The following is a 24,579-nucleotide window of genomic DNA, read 5'->3' as shown; positions in this document are numbered from 1 at the left end:
GGCTAGTTCCTGCTCCCAATTATTACCATGTCTATACAGTGGCCAACCCCAAGAAACTTTGTCTTTGTGATTAACAGACTCTGAGCGTCATAAACCTTCAGAGTTTCTATTCTCTCCTAAACTCTTTCAGTTAAATCTTATCCCGTCATCACTCTTTAGTCACAGATGGGTCCTACTTCCATCCATGATGCAGCTCTCTTCTGTAGTCATCAAATCTTGTATTCTCAACCTCACCTCCTGCCCTACTGGTCTCTTTTCGAGTCTCCATTTTCTAGGCACTGTTAACCTTGTGCCTTTGCCCCTCAACCTCCCAACCTGCTAGATGTACTAGAGTCATTTTCAGCCATCCAAACAGAGGTCATTTCCACCTTCTTATTGATGCTAACTCTGATTTTCTTCCACTATATCCTAGGCATCTCCCTCTTTGATCCCAAAGTACTTTGATCCTAATTATGGTACTCAATTACTTATATAAAATGGTATGTAGACACCAAAAGACATCAATCAGTGCTCTTTACCTAGCAGTTCTTTAAATGTAAATGCTAATTTATTTGGATTATTTCATATTTTTCTTACAGTATATAAAAGATGACTTGGAAACATTATTGTGTCTGAGTGAACTATGTTCAGCACATAACCTACTGAGTGACTTGGGCAAATTATCATAGATCTATTGCTTCATCTGTAAAAAGGCATTATTTACCTACTTCTGAGGTTATTATGAATATTAGATAAAATGATGAATGCAAAATATTTAGCATATGAGTGCTCAATACATCTTCGTTATTCAAAACATTTACCAGAGTGACTGGCACACAATTGGCATTCATTCATCTGCTTCCAATATTAGTCAATGTTTAATTACCATTTAAGACAGTGACTATATTTTCATATTCCTCACAATGCTTAGGGTAGTCACTTACATAAGTTAGGTCTTTAATTAATTTGGTTTAAATACATTAATCAGAAAATATCTTTGTCACTTTGAGGTATGGAAGAAGTTCCAACAAGATTGGAAAAGTGGTGATTTTAAGAGAAAAAGATGAACTACATTAAGAGCTTGTGTTTATCAAAAGGTATTCTATAGACTGAAAAGATAAGCCACAAATGAGACGATATCCTCAGTAAATATAACTGAAAATGGGTTAGCATTCAGAATGTACCATAAAGAAAATACTCCTACAAATTACTAAGTAGAAGACAAGTAACCCAGTAGAAAAAAATGGGCAAAATTCATGAAGTGGCAATTCACAAAAAAAACAAAAAACAAAAAAACAAGAATGACCAGAAACACAAGGTGCTCAACTCTATGGTAATTAGAAATAAACAAAGCAAAACTATAATTAAATAGTATTTTATACCCATTATATGGGCAAAAAAAAAATTTTAATCTGCCAATACCAAAGTGAAAATATGGAATAATGGAAATTCAAATGCACTTCTAGTTATAGGCAGAAATTGAGTAGCTACTTAAAAAAAATAACTTTGTACCTATCACTACATGGATGGATATAGCTCTTTCCTCTGGGGAACAAGGAGGCTAGGATTGGGAAGGTACACACAGGTAGCTTCAATTATATTGTCATTAGTTTTACATCACAAGTTGTATGATGGGTTCATGGATATTTATATTTTTTTAACTTATGTGATTACATAAATTGTTTTAAATATATCAAATATTACATAATGAGAGATTTTGAAAATGGAAGATTTGGTGAGGATGGTTGAGATTTTGTATTTTTAATTAATTATAACTCAAAATAAAATATGAATTACAAAACTTCACTGTGGGTGTGACCCATATGGCAGGTAAATTTTTAAAGCACATGTATCCTCTTTTGGATCATCTTGTCCCACTATTTCAAAAAGAAAGTTGAGATTTCTCTTTGATTGTGAATCCAGAGAAGGCCAGAAATACGAACTTTTTTCGTAGATGACATTCTTCTGTTTGACATAGTATATCGCAAACAAGCTTTTTTTTTTTTTTAAGATTTGTCCAATATTTTTGAAAATAAATCAAACAGAAGAGTAATCCAAGCAAGACCAAAAGTACACCAAAGCATTATTATTGCTGGGTAAATTTTTGAGTAATTCTGGGAAGGATTTATACCTAAAGGCAAAAAGTAAATCACAAAAAGTAAGTCATTGGAACATGACTTTTACTTCTGATCTTTTCTTCTCCCTCATAAACGATACTACATTAGTCTAAACCCATAAAACTGTCCACATTTAGAGTCTAATTGCTGATTATTAAAGATCAACTGGAAATAAGAATACTTCTGAAATGAATATTATATTCCATATGACTATTTATACCATGTTTGTCTTTTCAGTGTTACTTTTCTAAATAAGGGACTAACAGATCGTCCCACTTCTGTGACCTAGTAATCAATAAACAAAATTCCAGATATCAATACATGTTCCTTCTGGGAAATTAGAGCCTGGAGCCTCCTTCAGCTTTTGTGTCTTCCCTTCTGTCTGTCCCTCCCCCACTCACGCTCTGTCTCTCTCTCTCTCTCTCTCTCAAAAATAAATAAACATTAAGAAAAGAAAGAAATTGGTTAACATTAGAACTAAAGGGGTTTTATAAGTATTCTTCCTGGACTGTCAGTTATTTCTCACTCTCAGACTGCTTAGATTATGCTTCTCCTTGAAGACTCACCTGTAGCCATAGCTGAAGCATGTGGTAAGCCTTTTTCTTCTTCCTTGATGACATCATTGCACTATACATTGAACTCAATCATGGTGTATTGGAACTTGAATTGTAACTGTCTATTTACATATCTAAATCGTCCCTACTCCAGTGTGTGCTCCTTGTAGACAGGAGCCAAGTTTTAGTCATGGCTAATTCCTCAGCATACAACAGTTAATATTTTCACATGGAAAAAAATCAACTAGTTCAAAGTTTTCCTCACCCCAGCTATTTTATATTAGATCAAATTGAATCCTGTTGGCCAAGTAGCTTGTCCAAATTGACCCAGAGAGATTGTGGTAGAACATACATCAATGTTCTGCTTCTTGCCTTTGTCCTTATTATGTAGAGTACTAATTCTTCTATATAAGTGTGAGGCATATGCATGTATGCAAAATGGGGTGGTATACCTATGTTCTTTGGGCTAACTTTTAAAAAATATGTTCATAGTAAGAATAATGTTTGATATGACTCTTAATTTGAGGCAGAGATGAGCCAAGAACAATGGTGGTTTCCCAAAATACATAGCCTAGAGACTTACTTTGTTCCTTTAAAGGATTTATAAACACAAAAAGCCTTTATAAAAATAATCTTACAAAATACTTTTTTGATATTACTGTTGAATTTTAGGTATGTATGTAAATACTTAGTGTCTGGGGGTCTTTATTTCCTTCTTATACAGTATATTTAATCTAAGGTGAAAGTGGATTTATCTATTGGGAAAGACACTAAGTGCATGTTGCATGGGATTTCTTTTGTACTGGTATTTTCATTACACATGAATTTTGGATACCTGTATGAGCAAATGGTGACATGCTTTAAAAGGAATTCCTCTGTTCCATTTTCCAATAATTAGTGTACTCTGTGGCCTCAACAAAGAAGGAAGTTGGGTGGAAAGGAATTATTTTAGATTCTCTCATGGATTGTCAGATGATTGGAGTTTGTAAAATAGTATAGTTTTGGCCTCTACCCTAACTCCTATAGTTAAATGCTATGTTTCTGGTGATAATTTTACTTCAAATCTTGTTAATTCTGTGGCTATGAATGCTAATACAATTCCAAGATTCAATCGACTTACCTAGTACATAGTCACCAAACCCAATGGTACTTAAGGAGATAAATGCAAAATATAGTCCTTCCTTGTAAGTCCAGCCCTCTGTATGCATGAAAAGTAATGGTGGTAGATGAAAATGACAAGTCCAGTCACCAAAAAAAAGAGGAGTGCGTGAATTTTAATTTTTCTCTAAAAATAAAAAAAGAAAGAAGTAAGGAAAAAGGGGACAAAGGGAAGGAATGAGGGGAGGGATAAAGAGGGAGGGAGGCTGAAGGAGGAAAAAAGAGAAAGGTGATTATAATTTATGCATAAATTATAAGAGAAAGTAAATGAATTTTCCCGTCTTAAAATTGGATATTCCATTTACAGCCTATGTCATATTAATCAATTAAAATGTTTTTATAATATGGGGCACGTGGGTGGCTCAGTTGGTTGAGCATCTGTCTTCAGCTCAGGTCAGGATCTCACAGTTCGTGAGTTCCAGCCCCACATTGGGCTCTGTGCTGACAGCTCAGAGCCTGGAGCCTGTTTCAGATTCTGTGTCTCCCTCTCTCTGCCCCCCCCCCACACTCTGTCTCTCTCTGTCTCTCAAAAATGAATAAACATTAAAAAAAATAAATTAATTAAATAAAATAAAATGTTTTTATAATATAATTCAAATTCATTCAATAATCATTTATTGAGGTTTTTTTTTCTATTAGTACCATGAGAAATACTCAAGATACAGAATAAAACTAAGATAGTTTTTCCACACAGAAATTACAGTTTTGTGGAAGGAGAGAAGAGACAGATAAGTAAACTGATATTAGAAATAACATGTTTTAAACTTTCACTTATAAAGTACCTCGTACAGGAGAGACGTTACTGACAGCTATACATGCCTTTTGATTTATTATTGTAAAGGGACATCTTGTCAATATTTCCTTAAATTTTAGTGTTTATATAATATGTTTATTGCAATAATTATATTGCATTGTGAGATTTGCAGTATTTTTTAAATTTGTGGGACTATGGAGCTGATGTAATAAAATTCTTATATGTCGTTTTTTGCCTAGAAATTTGAAAACGGAGATTCATTTTCAACTTTAAAGATGCTCAAGTCTATATAACCCACCCATAGAGGATTAGGGCAGAATTAGAGGAAAGTAGAAGAACTAGATAGCTAACTTTTAGTATATATTTTGGGACTGTTAAGGAACTTTAGGAACGAGAGATTAATATTCAGGATTTCATTTTCTAAGGTTACTTCTGTTAATAGCTCCTTTTGTTTAACTTCGTATGATGGTGGCAAACTCAGGGTATGCTAGGTCACTGATATAATCGTATTTGGGTCATTCTGTTATCTGGTGCACCTCAGTGACTCTCTCTGATGAGTTTCTTTAGATATATCTATAACCATGTAAATAAGGTACAGCCTTTGCCTCCGATAGGCTTTGGAAGGCAACATCCAAGAGATGCTGAGTTTCTGAAATGGCCAAGTCTTTGATATCAGACATAATTACAATTGTTGATAACATGGTCCCAGGTGGGAGTTGGGGTGGAACAGGTAGAATCTTTTCAGATGCTATATGATCTCCTTCCTTGAAGGGGCAAGAAACTTCTCTGGTTGAACTATTTCACAGAGAATTTTTGGTCCCTAAGATATGCTCAAAGCTCTTGCCTCTCTATTCACCCCCAAGAAAGAATTGCTGGTAGGAATGGGTAAAGTACAAGAGCATTCATTGACCGCTACTGCACAGTAAGTGGCCAAATAATCTCCAAGGAGTTTCTTTCTCTGGACTCCACTTCCTTGAGACTGGAAAAGTAACCACCAGCTAGCACTCTTACTCAGCACTGCTCTGTCCTAAGAAGGCCTGGGACAACTGGCTTAGAGCAGGCCTGTTTAGACATCAAGCTGGCCTTTCAAGTATCACTCTTAAGCCAATGCATATGAGTCCAGAGAGGAAGGGAAGGGAGCATCCTGCCTCGGTTGTGTATTTTAAATGGATTAGTTAGGCTTAAGGGGTCATTGCTAAGGTGCAGCCTGGGTCGCAGGAACACCTGATCCAAATCCTGCTGGCAATAAGAACAAATATTTGCTTGTCTTTATCTTCTCTGCATACCTCTTTCCAGGATATCTTCAGCATCAGGAATGGGCCATCCTCTCACATCATCTCTCTCTTTCTCACTTTGCCCCAACTTAAGACAAATTGCCTAGCACTTTTCCCAATAGCTCTTCCAATGATATACTTTTGTAACCTATAACCTTAAAGAATTTCTTGCCCTTAACAGTATCAAGAAATGGATTAGGAGGCAAGGGAGCTCAGAACCTAGAATCAGAAGAACTGAATTTAAGAGGATAAACTCCTGTAGAAAATCTACATGTTAGGTTTTACCATACTTAGCTCATAAGGTGGTCCAGGGAATCAAAGAAAATCATGGTTATAAATATATGTATGTAAATCTATGTAGATGCATTATATAACATTCTACAAGTGTTCTTTCAAATAATACTTATGTTTTCTGAAGAAGAAAAATAAAGCGCTGCTGTTATTTTGGTCTGAATACCCTTTTCTTGATCTAGGAGTTCCATAAAAAGTACAGCCAGGGCAGCATAACAAAAACACATACAAACACATATATACCTGCATACACACACACACACACACACACACACACACACACACGCACGCACACACACACACGCACAGATATTTTAGCATGCATTTAACAAGAATTTATTTAGTGTGTGTACTTATTCTATGTAAGGCTATGAATCCAAGCATATATAAGAGAATTAAAAAAATCATTTAGTAAACATTACTTCTCTCATTCCCATAGTCTGAAGGTGTTTACTAAGTCGAGAAAATGGTTGTGATTACTCACAAATTTCAGTAATGTAACAGTTAGAGGAATCCCCAAGAAAGCAGAGAAGACACAGAATGTCTGACCCCTAGGAGTTCTGGGAGCAATTGACCCATAACCTGATGGATGATAAAAAACAAATTTATTATCTGCTCAATACTACTACTCCTTGGAACATGCACTTTTGATGTCTTGTTGTCAATGCTTTGTTGTGACTTATAACTTTTAAAAGTATTATCCAGCCATTTTATATCTGGGAATTTCTCCTAGGGAAATGATCAGAAAAGTGTATAAGAATATCACTAAAGCATTATTTGACTAAATAATGGAAACTAACATAAGTATCTAACATTAGAAGGCATATGCTGAGTAAAATGGCCCAATAAAATACTTTCCAGTCTTTAAGAATTACATTGTGGAAGTATATTCAATGATATGTGAAATTAATCATATATTGCTGCACACAAAAAAGACTTTTTTGTGGATTCTGCTATAACCACTTATAAAACCTATTTATGGGATAACAAAAATGGAGAATTTTGCTACTTTGCATATAGTTAAACTTGAATATGTCAATCTTGCTACTGAATCTAATTTTAATCTATACATGTTGGTATTTGGTGCCTATAGATAGCACAAAATTTAACATAATTTCATTTCTGTAAGTTGTGGATTTTGGTTGCTTTTGTGAAAGCAGTTGATGAACTAAACAATTTTATTCCTTCTATGCCCATGGCTCTTAAGTTCAATTTTTATTTTATTATTTTATTATATTTTATTTTATTTTATTGTATTGTATTTATTTTTAACGTTTATTCATTTTTGACAGAGACAGAGCATGAGCAGGGAGGGGCAGAGAGAAAGGGAGAACCAGAATCTGAAGCAGTCTCCAGGCTATTAGCTGTCAGCACAGAGCCCAACACGAGGCTCAAACCCAAGAACCATGAGATCATGACATGAGCCGAAGTCAGACACAACCAACTGAGCCACCCAGGCACCCTCAATTTTTATTTTCAATGCTACAAAAGAATAGGAATACACTATCAACACACACACACACACACACACACACACACACACACACAGGTTGGAGAAGGATGCCATACCAAAGTTTCACAATTTTTCATGGACTTCACACAAAAGCTCCCTTCATTGCCTGTGGTGATATTTTAAACAGCCTGGCAATGTTAAAGTCATTACAACATGCGGAGTTCATGCCCATTTAAAGTCATGCCTGAACTACAAATTCATAGTTCGCCTTAACTCACATTTGTTTAAAAGAATGTGTCTTAAGAATAAAGGCAAAGTAGGCTTATTGACTGGTTCCAGGACTACAAAATAAGGACTACGTCCATTCTTCAGGCAAGCTGGTACTTTGATTCTGTCTCATCAAGAAGAAAATATGAGAACATCATACGATAGAGAATGGTCAAATGGTTTCACCTCCCTTAACTCCCTGTTAAACAGAACCAGTGAACACGGTTGAACTGCCTGAAGTTAGAACTATTCATCTACAGTGGCCCAGACTGGAATGGCTTAGGGATCAGATGACAAAATTCATGCCCACTGTTGCAAGCAGGCTATAAAGGTGCATACATGAGTTGTGTCTTTCCACAGTGTCAGCTTTATTTAATCATAAAGCAAGGCTAACATAATTGTTTTTTTTAATTTTTTTTAACGTTTATTCATTTTTGAGAGACAGAGAGAGACAGATCATGAGTGGGGAAGGGGTAGAGAGAGAGGGAGACACAGAATTGAAGCAGGCTCCAGGCTCCGAGCCGACAGCACAGAGCCCGACACGGGGCTCAAACTCACAAACCGTGAGACCATAACCTGAGCCGAAGTCGGACGTTCAACCGACTGAGCCACCCAGGCGCCCCGCAAGGCTAACATAATTGTAAAGCAGGTTCAGTATTCCAAGCCCAATGACATTTCACTACACATTTAACTTAGCTTCTTATGTATCACACAAAGCAGAGCATAAAACAAAGTCACAACAAGGAAGATACAACAAGGGGTAAGAACTTAGTGAAGCAAATGTGGAGTCTGTGGATGGGTGCACAAGTGAGATGAGGGCTCGTTTCAGCCTGGGTCAGCTCTCCGACCACGCTGCTTATTATATTCAAGCAGTGGAAGATCTCTGTTATGTTCAGAGATCAGTCAGGCAGACCTTTCATCAGCAACTGCCTTTCTGATGCAGTCAGATATGGAAGGGTCAGCTTCTGGAGGTCTGACCATTGCTGCAAAAGTCCTCTCTTTTTGAAGATGCTTAACCAGTCTTAGGCCTTTATGGGCATCTTCTGGTTCTGCTGTGTCATCAGCCTGTGCTGGTTTCAGCAACATCTCATCTTAGCACCAATGCCCTTGACTGCCTATGTCCCTGCTTGACATGAGTGACTCCATCTTGCTCTCTATATCCACCAATCAGTTGGACTTCTGTGTGCACCACCAGGCCATACACCAAAGGAAGTGGTCATTCAGACCTTGTTGTTATTATCCTCAGGGCAGAAACCATGGGTCATGGTGACATCCATTCCCAACAGTCTGGTCTTATGTGGACCCCTAAAAGTCCGAGATTCTCCCAGTTCTTTTACTGAAATATAATAAGCAAGTAAGAACAATTTCTAACAAATGTGATTATTTTGCTGGGAATTTGCAGGCATCACATTCTCCATAACTGTAAATGTGCACCCTATTTTTAGTGAAGGAAATATATCTGAGCACGCCATACTGAAAATAACAGTCATTATTAACCTTCTCTAGTCCTAGTCCCATGAGATGGAAAATTCCACAGCGGTGCCAGAGGTCTCTGGCAGTCTAAACTGGTATTTCCTAGGAGTCTCCTTACGGTCTTTGGCACTGGCTATCTTAAGTTGTGCTTATTCTTTTTGTAAACCCTAATAACTCTTAGTTGAAATTAAAATACCCTATAATTGTCTAAAGTTTAGTGGAAACCTATGGTAACGTTTTGTTTTAAAAATTACAAAATTGTCTAGCCGAGTTTGAGATGAATTCCAGAGAAACTTGTAGACATCTTAGATCTATCAGCAGTCCTGGAAAATCTGACTGGTTCTTGCTTTGCTACTTATCTCACTCGTATGTTGGAAGACAAGATGGAAATGCCATTGCCAGGACCACCCACTAAAGAGAAAAGACACATCAAATTTGTTATGGAAGTGACAAATGATCTAAAAATACAAATAAAGGGGAGGTTGCATGTATTGATGAAATGTCATCTTAACAATAAAAGCAGGTTCTGAATTTGTAGGTTTGAAGGGGTTATGACTTATGCAGACAAAGTTCTGTGCATTGGCATTCTAAATTAAAAAAAAAAAAAAAAAAAAACTAGGGGCGCCTGGGTGGCGCAGTCGGTTAAGCGTCCGACTTCAACCAGGTCACGATCTCGCGGTCCGTGAGTTCGAGCCCCGCGTCAGGCTCTGGGCTGATGGCTCAGAGCCTGGAGCCTGTTTCCGATTCTGTGTCTCCCTCTCTCTCTGCCCCTCCCCCGTTCATGCTCTGTCTCTCTCTGTCCCAAAAATAAATAAACGTTGAAAAAAAAATTTTTAAAAAAAACTAAATTAAACTAAAAACAAAGCATCTTACTCACCTATTGTGCTTAATATAGATGCCACAAATGAAAAAGAATTCTTAAAATTCCAACTGAAATAAAGAATTTCATTTCTTAAGGGGATTACTCCATTTTTTTACAGAAAAGGGCAGTGTCCACAAGGTAAAACCAAAACAAGTAAGCATTAACTTGGTGAAATGTATGAACTTTCCCTTAAAGCAATATGGAAAGAAATATGCCACTGTGGAATTTAGATTCTAGCTTAGGGAAATAAATATAAATATTGTATAATGTTAGGAGGTGATAAGAGATAAGTAGAGCACAATAAGGTGGGACAAGGGAGATAGTCAGAGAAAGCGTCACTGAGAAGGTAAGACTTGGGCTGGACTTAGAGGCAGTGAAAAAGTTAGCCGAATATTTGAGAAAAGAACACTCTAAGCAGAGGAAACAACTAGATCAAAGGGAAGAGCCTGGACTATTCTAGAGACATCAAGCACAGTGACTAGAGCAAAGTTGAGGGCAGAGTAATGGAAAAGGAAATAGAGGAGGAAGACCAGTTCATGTAAGATTCAAGAATTTTACCTGAAGGAAATGGGAGGAGTCACTGAAAGTTTTGAGCACAGGTGACTTACCTACCAAAGGGATACCAGAAAGATCACTTTGGCCGCTGTATTTAGAAGAGAATATAGAGAGCAAAGTCAGAACCAGGAGACCTGTTGGGAGAATACTGCAGAACTCCAGAAGTTCCAGAAGAGACCAAATGGTGGCCCAGTGAGACCAGGTGGCAGCAATGTTGGGGGAGGGGAGGGAGGAAAAGCAGTGGGAATCTAATATGTTTCCAAGGCCCAGCCAGTAGGTTTTCCTGAGAGATTAAAACTAAGAGAAAGAGCACAGTCAAGGATGATGCAACTCTTCACCTGAGCAACCAAAAGAATGGAGTTGCCACCAACTGAAGTGAGGAAGGTGGTGGTTGGGGTGGGTGGCAGATTTTCCTTTTGAAAGGAAAAGAGTAGGTGCTCATTGTTGGAAATGATGAGCCTGAGTGGTTTGTTGGACATCCAAGTGGAAATTTCAAATAGGCAAGTGGATTTACAGTCTGGAATTTGTGGGAAAGGCTTCAGCTGGAGATAAAAATTGGGGCGTTCTTGGCACATACGTGATATTTACAGCCATGAGAGAGACGAACCACAAAGGAAATAAGTATAAAGAGAAAAGAGAAAAGGTCTGAGGACTGCACCCAAGAGCTCTTCGACATTATTGAGAAGAATAGAACCAGCAAAGGCAACCAAGAAAAAACCACCTGTAAAACAGGAGGAAAATCAGAATCAGGAGTGTGGTTTCCCAGAAGCCACGTGAAGAAAGTCTGTCAAGAAGGAGAGAGTCACTGGTGGCAAATGATGCCGATAGGCTATGTAAGATAAGGACAGATTGTAAACAAATTTTAATTATGGCCATGTCTCTGAGTGACTCTCTAGGAGGGGTGTGTGTGGATTGCTGGTTGAAATGGTGGACACCAAAATCATTTGTAAATAGTATACAAAGAATGGCATAAAGATGACATTAGGGCTACCTGTAATTTTAAGTAGTGAGATGGGCTCTTTTTTCTTGCCTACTTACCTAAAATTCCCTTAAAATAATGCCAAAAACACACAAAACAAAATAGTAAAACGCAGTATTGAAAAGCAAGAATTATAGTTAAATCTGAATTGTGAAGTACTGCTAAAAGCCATTAAAGAAATGAAATTGATTACTAAAGAAACAGAGACAAAAAGCCCAAATTCAAAAGAAAAATAGGCACAATCTGCCATGAGTATGAACACTGCTTTTCACATAAATTTCCCAGAGGTACTTCAAGTTCAGCATTATTCATTAGACGTGGGGCAGGCAGATATACACAATAGTTATTAAAGGAAGGAAGGTAGGAAGGGAGAAAGGTAAGGATTTTTTGTTCCCAACGCTCTCTGTAAGACTTGCATGACTGATGGCAAAACTAGACAACAGCAACATAAAATGATTGCACAACTCTGAATATCCTAAAGACCATTGAATTGTGAACTTTAAATAAGTAAATTGTACCGTTCGTGAACAGTGTCTCAATCTTTTATTTTTTTAATGTTTATTTATTTTAGAGTGAGAGAGAGACAGAGTGCAAGTGGGAGAGGTGCAGAGAGAGGGAGACACAGAATCTGAAGCAGGCTCCAGGCCCTGAGCTGTCAGCATAGAGCCTGATGCAGGGCTTGAACCCACAAGCCGTGAGATCATCACCTGAGCAGAAGTCGGACACCTAAACGACTGAGTCACCCAGGTGCCCCTATAAAGCTTTTTTTTTTAAAGAGCATGTAATGACTTCTGTAATTACCACTAAAATCAAGATTCAGAACTATTGTATCAACAAAACACAAAAATATCCCTCATGCTACCCCTTTATAGTCACATCTATCAAAACAACCCCAATCCCTAGCCTCTGTTAACCACTAATCTGTTTTCCATCTCTATAATACTGGTTAGACAGTTTTTTAAGCATTCCAGATACTTACAGTAGAAAAATTTTCTGTCCTTTCCTAGATTTTCTTAAACTATTAACCATACTTATTTTAATGTCTTTAGATGATGACTCTTTATCAAATTATTGGTCTCTTTCTAATGCCTGTGGTTCTGTTAGTTTCCAGTCAGTTGTTTCCATTTTTAATCATACCTCCTAATTTTTCATTGGATGCTGGCCATTGTATATGAAAATATGTAGAGACTCTGGATGATGTTATCTTCCTTAAAAAAGAGGGTTTGGAGTTTTATTTGGCAGGCAGATGGAATACCAGCAGATTTCCTTATTCCTGTTGAGAGTAAATGATATAATTTGTTAGAGCTTGCTGTATTTTCAGTTTTATTTCTAGGGTGTGGTGTTTCTGGGATCTCAACAGACAACTCAGGGTGGTTACCAAATCCCTCTAACTTGGTGAGCCTTGAACTCCAATTTCTGTCTCCCCAGCAATAGATGGCTGCTAAAGTCTCTACACAGCTCTTTAGAATCACAGATGCTGCTTTCATTTGTTTCTCTAAGGGCTTACTCTGCAAGTGCATAACTAAGGAGTTGGACAACAGCTTGAGAGGAGTTCATAGCAGACTTGGAACTTGTGGGCTTTCTCACTTTGAGGAATCCTCCTTTCTGGGATTTTCGTCTCAAATCTCAGCCACTGTTAGAACCCCACATTCTGACTGCTTGTCAGTTCGGCCTAGTAAGGCTGCTGCTTTCTGCTAGGACTTATTACCTATCACCAAGGTAACTGGGAAGCAACTCACAGAGGAAAAGACAAGTAAATGTGGACTTCAGCTCACGTGCTTGCTTTAAATGGTCATTGCCTTTTTGGGACCCACCTGCTTTGCTTATACTCCTGTGTTTTCAGACAGTTATTTTTGTAATATTTGTTTTGTTTTGCTTTACAATTAGTGTCAATGGAAGAGTTAGTCCAATACTAGTTATTCTTTCCTGACCCTCAGGATATCTTTTAGAGTTCCTGTGCCCTTGCTGTATCTGCTCTGTCATTTTTCCTCTTACCTGTATCTATCTTACTCCTTTGCATTCTCTTACTGTTTTCCTTATGTCTCCTAGAAGGGCTTATACCTTTTTTTCCCTCTCCAGATGACAGAAAACTAGTGCTATTACTTATGCAAGTTTAGGTAAAACAAACAAGAAGGCATTCTATAAAACCTATCTACAGCTAGACACATAATGAGCAAATTTATAACTTTCAAAACAAAACCCCTTTATCTCTTACCTACAAAAAGATTTCAAGCTCTTCTGGAGTGATGTTGACATAGCTACTCATTAAAGCTTCTCTGGCCTCCAAAAAGGAATTTTTCAATTCCTCCTGAATGTCTGTCTCCAAAGCTTGCAATATCTTCGCCCCCATCAAGTAGTAGCCCACAAAAGCAATCAACAGTATGTACCTATAGACTGGGAAGCAACCATCTTTATTAGACAGTACAGACCAGTAGAATGAGAGGCACAGGAGGCCAGATTGCCTTAACATAAGATGGCTCCTCCCCCAAAACACAAAACACGCAACAAGAAAGATCTCTTTCCCATCTCTTTCCCAGAAAAATGTGATCTCATATTTAAACAATATATGGAAGTAAACAATCCCAAAATATTCACACTAGGCGAAATGAAATTTGAACTCCAGTTGTATCCTGACATAAACTATTCTGGTCTGTGAAAATTTAGGGGGGCAAAATCTGTTTCTGAGGAATGTTAGTCAACTTAAGAATAGAGAGGGGACTTTGTTCAAATATCACCATTTAATCACTTATATGCTGGCATTTAAAGGCAGATGAATCCAATATGGTTTTTCTTGGGAAATGTTTCTGTAGGCTCAAAAATATGTACCGTTAGTTTGCCCAATCAAGATGAATTTGGATAGATTATCTACCCTGAGGTCTTTTTCTAGTCCTCATTTCCTATTCTTTTCCTTGCTGCTCAGCATGAGGGAATAAATACTACCTATTGGGGAGGAAAATAACCATTATGTTGATGAAACCTGACTCTAATATGAGACCTGACAATGCAGCCAAATGATGGTCCTATTTCTCAGAGAAATTCTTTGGAGATAGCCTTGGTGTTTATATAGCTATTCCTATCAGATCAAACCTACCTCACAACCTACCATTGTCTGCCATCAGTGAACCAGATCTTGTGAATCACAAGCCCTTGGCACTGTGGAATAACTTTTGTTATTATCTGATTTACAAACTAAAAATATATTTTGGAAGTGTCACAGGACAATTAGAAACACTTCCTCAAATAGGTACCAATTAAAGTCAATATACCAATTGGAGTACATACTTTGAAATAACAAATGCATCAATATAGAAATGATAGATATTCTTGAAAGGACCATAAATCTAATCTCTCTATATACAGATATTTCAACGTACGTTGAAACAATAAAAATTGTAACTTTTTTTTCCAGATTTGTGGTATGAATAGATCGTTTGCTAGTGTGTGTTTAAAAAATGGTATTAGACTTCAAAAAGAAAAGAGACCCAAGTAAAGTAGGATTTATCAGATCCTATTTTATTTTTATTATACTCTATGAATAAGGAAAAAAGAAAAACATTCTAAGATTCACTGTAAGAGTATGAAAAAGGAAAATGCATCCAGTGATTTGTCAAGAAACATTTATTATACTATTAGGAGAAAACAACCCCCAGGGAAGTCTTCGCCCAGGATCAGTCCCTAACTCACTAGGCTAAGCTTCCACTCAAATAGAATATCTTTAAGCAGTCCTACCTTTAAATGTAAGTTTTTCCTTATAATTTTTCATGGTGTGCTGAGGCAATACTTCTTCAGGATCTGAATGGTAATGTAACCCTTCTAAGTGATCTCACATCAACACCACAATTATTTCTGGAACCTTGGGAATAGCTAGTTCTACAGATGGTCCCCCCCCCCCCCCGCCGCCTTCGTTGCAGTGGATTAGTTTCCCATGGCTGCTGTAACAAATTACCACAACCTTAGGGGCTTAGAACACAAATTTATGATTATAGTTCTGGAGATCATAAATTCAAAAGGGGTCTCACTGAGCTACAGTCCACGTGTCAAGGGGCTATATTCTTTCTGGAGGCAAAAGGGAGATATCCATTTCCTTGTCTTCTCCAATTTATAGAGGCTGTCTGCATTCCTTGGCTTGCGCCTCTTCCTTCATCTTCAACATCAGCATCTTCAAGTTTCCCTGACTCTGACACTTCTGCTTCTGTCTTTTACTTAAAAGAACCCCTGTGACTATATCGTGCTCACCCTGATAATCCAGAGCAATCCCCCCATCTCAAGGTCAGGTTATTGGCAACCTTAATTCCTCCCTTGCCAAATAAAACAACATATGTATTAAACAAAATAATACAATTAAAAATCTTGGCTCAAGTCAAGGACTAAAAAAAATATAACTATTTTTAGTACCATGTAAACGGCTAGCATAAGGACCAATGTGTAGCAGATGGCCACTAAATTCAAACTATAGCTATTAAGAAGTGCCAAGTGTTATTCATCATAGTAATTATTATGTTTGATATGGGTCCTGTATCACGTTCTTCTTAGTATTTCTCACAATTTTACAGTATATGTAGGTATGCAATGTATGTCTGCTATATGGATTAGTCAGGATTCACTTGGTTAAAAGTAACATAAACCCAACTCAAATTTTCTTAAACGAAAATAAGCAATTTATCAGTTCGCACATCTGAAAAATGACGTCATGGATGACCCCTGGAGCAGGCATGATTGGTACTTGCCCGAGGACCTACCTCTCTGTAGTCAAAGTCTGAGGGTTTGTATCTGACTCTGGGAGCAATCCCAGCCCTTGCAAAGGGCAAGGCAAAAGTGCCAAAGAGTTAATCCCTGCCCTGAAAGCAGCCACAAAACAAAGATACCTGGGAAGCTGATGAAAAACTTCTCCAGCTTCCTTGCCCCTCAGAGAGGATGACTGTGACACATGTCCAATACTGTCTCTCAAGATCCTCGGTGGGATTGAGCTTCAATTGCCTACAATATTAATATGCTCGAAAACGCATCCTTTATGGTTTTCGTTCATTTTTCAATCTCTTTTCCTCACCCCTTACCAGCATTTTCTGGGTTCATCTCCTGAATAAATTACTTGCTCTCAACTTCACAGCATTGCCCCCAACATTTGGGCAGCAACTATAACCCCCCAGGTATTGCCCTTAGCTGGTGTTATAATCAGGTCTTAATAGGGCATTTTACCAAGTAAGGGTCAGAGTGATGGAGAATGAACTCAGAGGGTTGAGCATCTTGTAGAGTCAGAGTTGGAGGAGTGTGAAGATTTAGGAAGTCAAAGAATGATGGAATTCATCCTAATGGTTTCTTAGTTTTATAATCTTCGTAGTATTTCTTAATTTTAGGGGAGGTGGGCAATCAATTTAATTGTAGTGTCCTTTTTGCGACTAGTCTGTTAGGAACCTTGGAAGAATCACATGAATAATGTTGAAGAAGCAGGAGTAGAGATCTTCTCTAAGGAGCCGACAGGCAGCGTATCTTCCTGGGATTGTTTCAAATTCTGTAGACGGGGCCATCACCTACAGCCTGGAAAGTTGTGCATGAATCCAGCATGAACAGCAACCCTGGAATTGCTTTGGGCCACATCTACATCCGTATAGAGTCCCTTTCTATAGCCATCTATCAAATCCTGATAAGAATTAAGGCTTGGGAAGGGGTGGTCTCACCAGGAGCACTGTTATTAATAATGAGAAGTTGAAGCAGCCTAATCAGTAAAGTGTTAGTTAGTAAATGGAATCTTCTGCAGACTTTTAAGACTATAGTCAATCTATTTAAGACACAGGAAGAGTCAGAGACATGTAAAATAGAAAAGAAAGGGTATAAAAGTTTTTGCTGGTTTTATATTGACTTCTGTATTTAAATGCATCAGTATGTTTGGGTGTTGGCTCAAAGCAACTCTTTCTAACAAAGTGACAGCAAGACAGAATTCTCATGGCTATGTCCCCTGGTGCCAATCTTTAAAGTAAGAGTCCTTTAAAAACCTTTAGTGCAAGCTTTCTGTAACAAGCCGCCTGTCATCTGTCTAACTCTGGTGAGGATCATACTACCCATGTTAACATAATCACATCTGCTAGACAGTCTTAGAAAAGATAAATATGATGCTTAAAATTAAATGTAAATGCAAAATGTTGAGTGTTTCTTACCATGTGAAATGAGATATAGCCAGTTCTGCTCTGTGAAATAGGGCTAGGAATTCGGATCACATTTGCACAATTAAGTAATGCAAGAATTTCTGAATTCTCGAGACCAGTGCACCTGTCCGCCAGCCCTGGCTCACCTTCTCAAGTGGACCAAGAGACCGGAAATAGTACCTTAGGTAAGGACTTGGTCTATACATGGCAGGTCTCATTTTGATTGTCTTCTGTGTTTGAACTGGTGACACACACACCTTCCTTGCACCCCCCCCCCCCGGCCAAGAAAGCCTCAAGTTTCATTTAAATCATCTATTTTTCTACTCTCTTGAGAATAACAGGTACCCATCCATACTTCAGCTTACCTGTTGTGCCTGCATAGTCTGAATCCTCAAAAATAAAAAGTGGGGTGTCAATGATAATTTCAGTTACTCATTTTTAGGGGTGAACTGAGATTCAAGGGAGCGAATTAATTGGAATTCAATGAATTTCTTACTGTTACTGTATGAGGAAAAGAATGAAGCCCTTGGGGAAAAAAATCTTAACTGAGTAGTTGTAGGGAATCTCAGTTGAATCTAAGAGATTGGCCAAAGTTCTTAGGCAAAAAAGAAGTGAAGCTGACCCAACCTGATGCCAAACAGCTGCTTTAAATGTACAATTAAAAGAATGTCCGTTTGTGCAAGATACGACAGACAAGGTTGATTTTTACGTTTCAAAATGAAAGGAGAAAAGTTACATGCCTTCATTAGTTCTAGTACACTATTTTTAAAAATGATATATTTAACATGTGCATGTTATTATTGTTTGTTTGCTTTTAAAAATAAGTTCTTGAGCTTTCTAAAAGAACTCTAAACTTAGAGCTCTGAACGTGTAGGTTTAATGTAAACCATTTGGGTTTTCAAATGCTCTTCAAAAGTCTCTATGCTTAAAAAAACGTTTCTGTTTGGAAAAGATACCTTCCAAGCAACCAATTAAAATATTTGAAATCTAAAGCTTCCATTTATAAAAGGATTAAAAACAGTTTTGTTTTTCAGACTTGTGTTTGAAAAAATACGTGCAGCTGTTTTTTCATGAAAAATGAAAAAATGTATATAACATTTCTCAGTTTCAAGATAAATCCCTAATCAGTACATCTAGGATGTTATTATAAATTAAATTGTATTTTAACTTATGCTTTGGTTTCTCAACAAAAATTTATCCCTATGCATTTCAGAACTGTAGCATGGCAAAATACACTAAGACGTAATCTTTACATACATAAATTGGAATATAGGTTCAGCTGTATATTCCAGGGGTCCAAAACAGTAGTGTATTGACTAAGTTCGTTAGAAGTTTATTTTTCTCTAACTCACCAGACTGGAAGTAAATGGTGCCATGCTGGTTTAAGAGATCTGCTCCATGAAGTCCCTCAGGGACCCAGGGACCCAGGGTCTCATGTAGGTGCAAAGGAGGTAGGGACTTGGTGAAAATTCAAGACGTCTACTATAGAGGAAGAAGAGAATGGGGACTGGGGATAGCTAACAAGCAGTTTCTTTCACAGACCTCTTTTGCCACCCAAATATCCAACTGCACATGACTTACCATCCCTCTTCCTATAGGAGATGTTCCCAAAGTCCCGTCCAGTTATATCCTCAAGTTCCAAGTCTGTGATCTGTTGGTGAATGGCACTTCTCTCCATTATGTGGCTTTTTTGGTCTGATCACCTACAGTTGAAGGGAAAGATCTTTTCCCACCAGCAGTGATAGATTCAGAACAAAAAAGGGAAAAAGAGGAAATATACCACAGTCACTGTTTCCAAATCCTTCTAGTCAGAGATAGTGAAGACACCCTGTCCTGGTGAGGGAGCAAGTTCCTGATTTAGCTCTGAGAGGCACTCCCTACTGCCTGTGACTCTTGGCTGTGGAAGGCGATTCCTTGCCCATCAGCCCTGTGGCCACATTTGAAGGCATTGAAGAGTAAACGTTTCCTGGGGACTGCAGAACTTGTTTGTGCAATCTGCTAATGCTGGGGCATGTTTACAAATCCAGAGGTTGCTTAGAGAGACTAATACATATGAAATTACAAGTTCATATTAATACTTCCAATCCCAATTATCTCTTCATCTCCTTGCCCCATTTTAGTTTTGTGCCGTCTTTATCTCAGTCAGAGTCTGTTTCTCCTACTTTGTGATTTATCTACTACTTTTGACTAATAGAAATATCAATAAAGACATAGCCCCAGAAAAGGACATTAAAAGGAAAATGTTGACTGCCTTAATGTTTAAAGTGTACTTGTACACAGAGAGAAATAGGCAAAAGACATGAACAGAAATTTGCCCAAAACATTATAAATGGCCAATGAACTAATGGAACCTATGTCACTGCACTATCCTTTTCTTAATGTTTGTTTATTTTTGAGAGAGAGAGAAAGAGCAGTAGCAGAGGAGGTGCAGAGAGAGAGATAGAGAGAGACAGAGGATCCGGAGTGAGCTCTGTGCTGACAGCAGTGGGCTCGAACTCATGAACTGTGATATCATGACCTGAGCCGAAGTCAGACACTTAGCAAACTGAGCCACCCAGGCACCCCTGTCACTGCACTATTTTGAGAAGATAAGATGTGTGATTATCATAGCAGTTGGCCACATACTAAGTCCTAAATAAATGTTGTGATAATGATTATCATGATGATTATTCTGAGGTATACCATTGACACTGAACAAAGTGATGGTGTACCATTTCTCATGTTTTGGATTAGACAGTTTTGAAAAAATTGTATTTAATATAATGGTAACACATGATGTTGGTGACAGTTTTCGGAAAGCAACTATTCTCATACACTTTCTGTGGGATATAAATTATTATTTTTTGGAGGGCAAATTAACAATATAGATCAAAAACTTTAAAGTTTTTCAAATTCTTACTCAGCAATTGCATTTTAAGGCAATTATCTTAAGAGTATAATCAAATAAATGTGACAAGATTTATGTACAGGAATGCTTGCAGGCCAAGAAACAAACAAAAAATATCCCCAACCCCCCCCCAAATATCTATCTATAAAGAATTGGCTAAATGAATCATGATGCATCCAGCCTGTTTTAATTTTCTTTAGTCCCCCTGAATGGTTCAACTATTTTAAGCTCTTTTTACCACCAGATATTTAAAAATAAAAATAATTCTAATTCTTGGATATAAGAGCAAAATAAGTGACACGTTCACTCCACCCCCAAACTCTCTCACCCTTGTCCTAGTAAAAGACTTTCATTGGTCCAGATATACTTCCTTCAGAATAGATGTGTTTTACTCCTCCAGCTCATGGACCATCTACATAAGTCCACAAGATTTCCAACATAGAATGATCTAGAAAGAAAACATTGGGCAGGATTTCATTCAGGCAAAATAAAGGTAATACTGACTGCAACAGCTTCAGTGTGTCCAGAGCGTAGAGCATTTATAGTGTCTCTCCAGATTTCTGTCCACCAGAATAGCTTGTTATCACAGCTGAGGGCTGTTACGTTGGGAGAGGCAGAGGTAATTTCTCTCTTTGGTCTATATTTCACTTTAAGACTCAGAAAGACAAGAGCAGGTCAAACTAACATTGGCTCAACTGTTTTATCTGACATAAGGAGATAAGTCTAATAAATTAGAATATTCTTCTGCCTGGGTCCAGTTGACCTTCACCAAATTATCTTTTAGTTCATGAGAATTTCTATTCTCTCTTAGCTCTGAATATTAGTATGGCCCTGGTTGCGGTATTTATACAAGAGGAAAACCATCTGTAGAAGAAAGTTCCCACTTGCAGACAGAATCCTCTTCACCATCATAATCCCAAACCTTAAGTTAGATCATCACAATCAGAATATTAAAAATTGTCACCACACCATAAAATAGAATCCTTCACAGACATTGAAAGTGATGGTGTAGATCCATATTTGTTGATGTACAACAAACACATCTGGCAAATGTTTAAGTTAAACTGCAAACAACTATGTATGGTATTATAACATTTTTATGGAGACTTTCAAAGGACATATGACAAAATACTAACAATATGTATCTAGGATATTCCTTAAGGTAATTATTTTTATTGCTATTCATATAATCATTGTATTTTTAATCTCGTTTTATTGTACAATTAGCAAAGATTTTTTCTAATCTTAATCATTTTGGCTTTTATTTTACCATCTCATCTCATTTTATAGCAAATTTTATAGCGAATTTTATCCCTTTATTTGAAAAAAAAAATAACAACTGTTAGGTCCCATTTTATCAGCTCGGAGGTCCAAAATAAGTCCACATCTCCTTTTAAGGTTCCAACGCAATGGTTTGATTCTATATCTTCCCTTAGAAAAATTGTCTCTTCTTAGCAGGGAGACAGCTTCAATGACAATACCATATGTCCATGGAATACTCTTTTTAGTTTATAGCATTAGGCCAGAGCTAGAAGATATCCTGGGTCAAGGCAGGTTTCTGTCTTCATCCTACCATGACCAACACATCAGTCCTCTTTGACAACCATTGTGGGATCCTCTCTATGTCCTTGAGATGATTGTGTGTGGAGTTTTATTCCCCCCTTTTTTGTCACTGGGTCATGGTGACATGACCTATGAGCTATCCAGCCCACCCAAAAGTTTCAATTACTTTGAATATCAGGAAAAAGGGAATGAGATCTGGGTCTCCTCCTTTCCCCAATGCTCTGGGAATTCTCAGGTAAATTACTTATCTCCTCCCTAGAGACCGCAAGTTCATTTCACCCATATATTTTTTCATAGAGAAAAGCATGTCAGCTTCTGCCTGGACAGTGCCTTGTTACATAATTAGTTTTTTCTGAGTCTAAAAATCATGCTTTCTCTTAATAAAGAATGTGTGTAATAAAGGAATTTGCAGAAGTAAAAAGCACTTACATTATTTCCAACACATGGAGAAAACATTATTAATATTGAGATGAATTTCCTTATTTTTTTATTTTTAAAAATTTTTATTTAAATGCAAGTTAGTTAATATATGTTATAATAATGGCTTCAGGAGTAGAATTTAGCAATTCATCACTTACATATAACACCTAGTGCTCATCCCAACAAGTGCCCTCCTTAATGCCCATCACCCATTCAGCCCATCCCCTCCAGCAACCCTCTGTCTGTTCTCTGTATTTAAGAGTCTCCTCTCTGTTTTTATCTTATTTTTCCTTCCCTTCCCTTGTGTTCATCTGTTTTGTTTCTTAAATTCCACATGAGTGAAATCATATGATATTTATCTTTCTCTGACTGACTTATTTTGCTTAGCATAATACACTCTAATTCCATCCATGTTATCGCATATGGCAAGATTTCATTCTTTTTGATCACTGAGTAATATTCCATTGTGTGTGTGTATGTGTGTGTGTGTGTGTGTGTGTATACATATATACATATACACCACATCTTCTTTATCCATTCTAGATGAATTTCTTTATTATCTTCTAGCTAATAAGGAAATACTATATATACAGATATCCTATATAAATATTATATATATAGTATATATAAGGGTATACTATATATGTAATGATATAATATATATATCACTATATATAATGATAAAATTCTATATATAGTAATAAATTCTAAGTGTTTAATATGTAGTGATAAAATTCTAAGTATCTTAACATTTGCACTAAATTAGTTTTATAATAATATTTACTATACACTCACTTAACATTTATATCTGAATTTTCTAAAATTACTTGTCTTCAAAAGTGTAATTTTAAAGACACTTTTGCTAGATTTCTATTATGGTTTTCTATTCTTTATTACAAATAAAGCTAAAACATTCTTGTACATAAATCTTTTTTCATCTCTAAATATTTTTTAGAATGTATTCCTGTAAAGGACTTTACTGGACAAGTCTATCTGTAAAGCATTTAGCATTCCCCTTTGTAGGACAGATCAAAGGGGAATGAAACTTTTATCATCAATGAGCAATAATGCTGCTTTTCCTTTGACTTCTTACTTTTAATTTGTGATCTAGAAGTTTGCCCTGGAATAATCCATGAGTAGATAGGACTCTAGTTTGTAAAGTGTCCTTTTCCACCCCAGGCTTATTCCCTTCAAAGATGAGAACAAAGCATACAAATTGATACTTCCCTTTTTATTATTAAAATTTTTTTGAGTATGGTTGACATACAATGTTACATTAGTTTCAGGGGTACAACATAGTGATTCAACAACTTTATATATTATGCTATGCTCATCACGAATGTAGCTACCATCTGTCACCATACAATATCATTGACTATATTCCCTATGCTGTGCCTTTGATTCCCAGGCCTTATTCATTCCATAACTGGAAATCTGTATTTCTCACAGCCCTTCATCCATTTTGCTCATTCACCCACCTCTCTCCCCTCTGACAACCACCAGTTTGTTCTCTGCATTGATACATCTGATTCTGCTGTTTCTTTGTTTATTCGTTTGTTTATTTTTAGATTCCACATAGGAGTGAAATCATATGGTATTTGTTTTCTTCGGTCTGACTTAATTTCACTTAGCATTAGTGGATCTATCCATGTTTTCTGAAGATCTATCCATGTTTTCTCAAATGGAACAATCTTATTTTTTTTGGCTGTATAATAATTATTCCATTGTGTATGTGTGTATAGTACATATAACGTATGATTACTTCTTTCAAAGAGCAATAATCAATGAATTGTAATCTACAGATCAAATAAATTAGATTCTGGAATAAACCTAACAGTGAACTTAGCCATAAA

At 37.0% G+C, this 24,579-nt stretch overlaps 1 protein-coding gene across 1 annotated transcript; it reads right to left on the bottom strand.

The window, feature by feature from the left end:
• Positions 1 to 1,410: 1,410 nt before the first annotated feature.
• Positions 1,411 to 19,534, bottom strand: LOC147579931 (potassium channel, subfamily K, member 16-like). Its single transcript, XM_086708524.1, is given in 11 exon segments — positions 1,411 to 2,110; positions 3,771 to 3,878; positions 3,881 to 3,935; positions 6,550 to 6,602; positions 6,605 to 6,709; positions 10,198 to 10,284; positions 11,396 to 11,458; positions 13,934 to 14,196; positions 14,820 to 14,905; positions 17,869 to 18,002; positions 19,438 to 19,534. Coding segments are annotated over 11 exon segments (1,176 nt in total). The 3' UTR covers positions 1,411 to 1,985.
• Between the last annotated feature and the right edge of the window lie 5,045 nt (positions 19,535 to 24,579).

This window comes from Puma concolor, chromosome B3 (assembly GCF_028749965.1).
Source record: "Puma concolor isolate L17-30 chromosome B3, mPumCon1.1.hap2, whole genome shotgun sequence".
Classification (NCBI taxonomy): Eukaryota; Metazoa; Chordata; class Mammalia; order Carnivora; family Felidae; genus Puma; species Puma concolor.
Note: the sequence above shows the minus strand (reverse complement) of the source record. Positions and strands in the feature narration are given on the sequence as shown.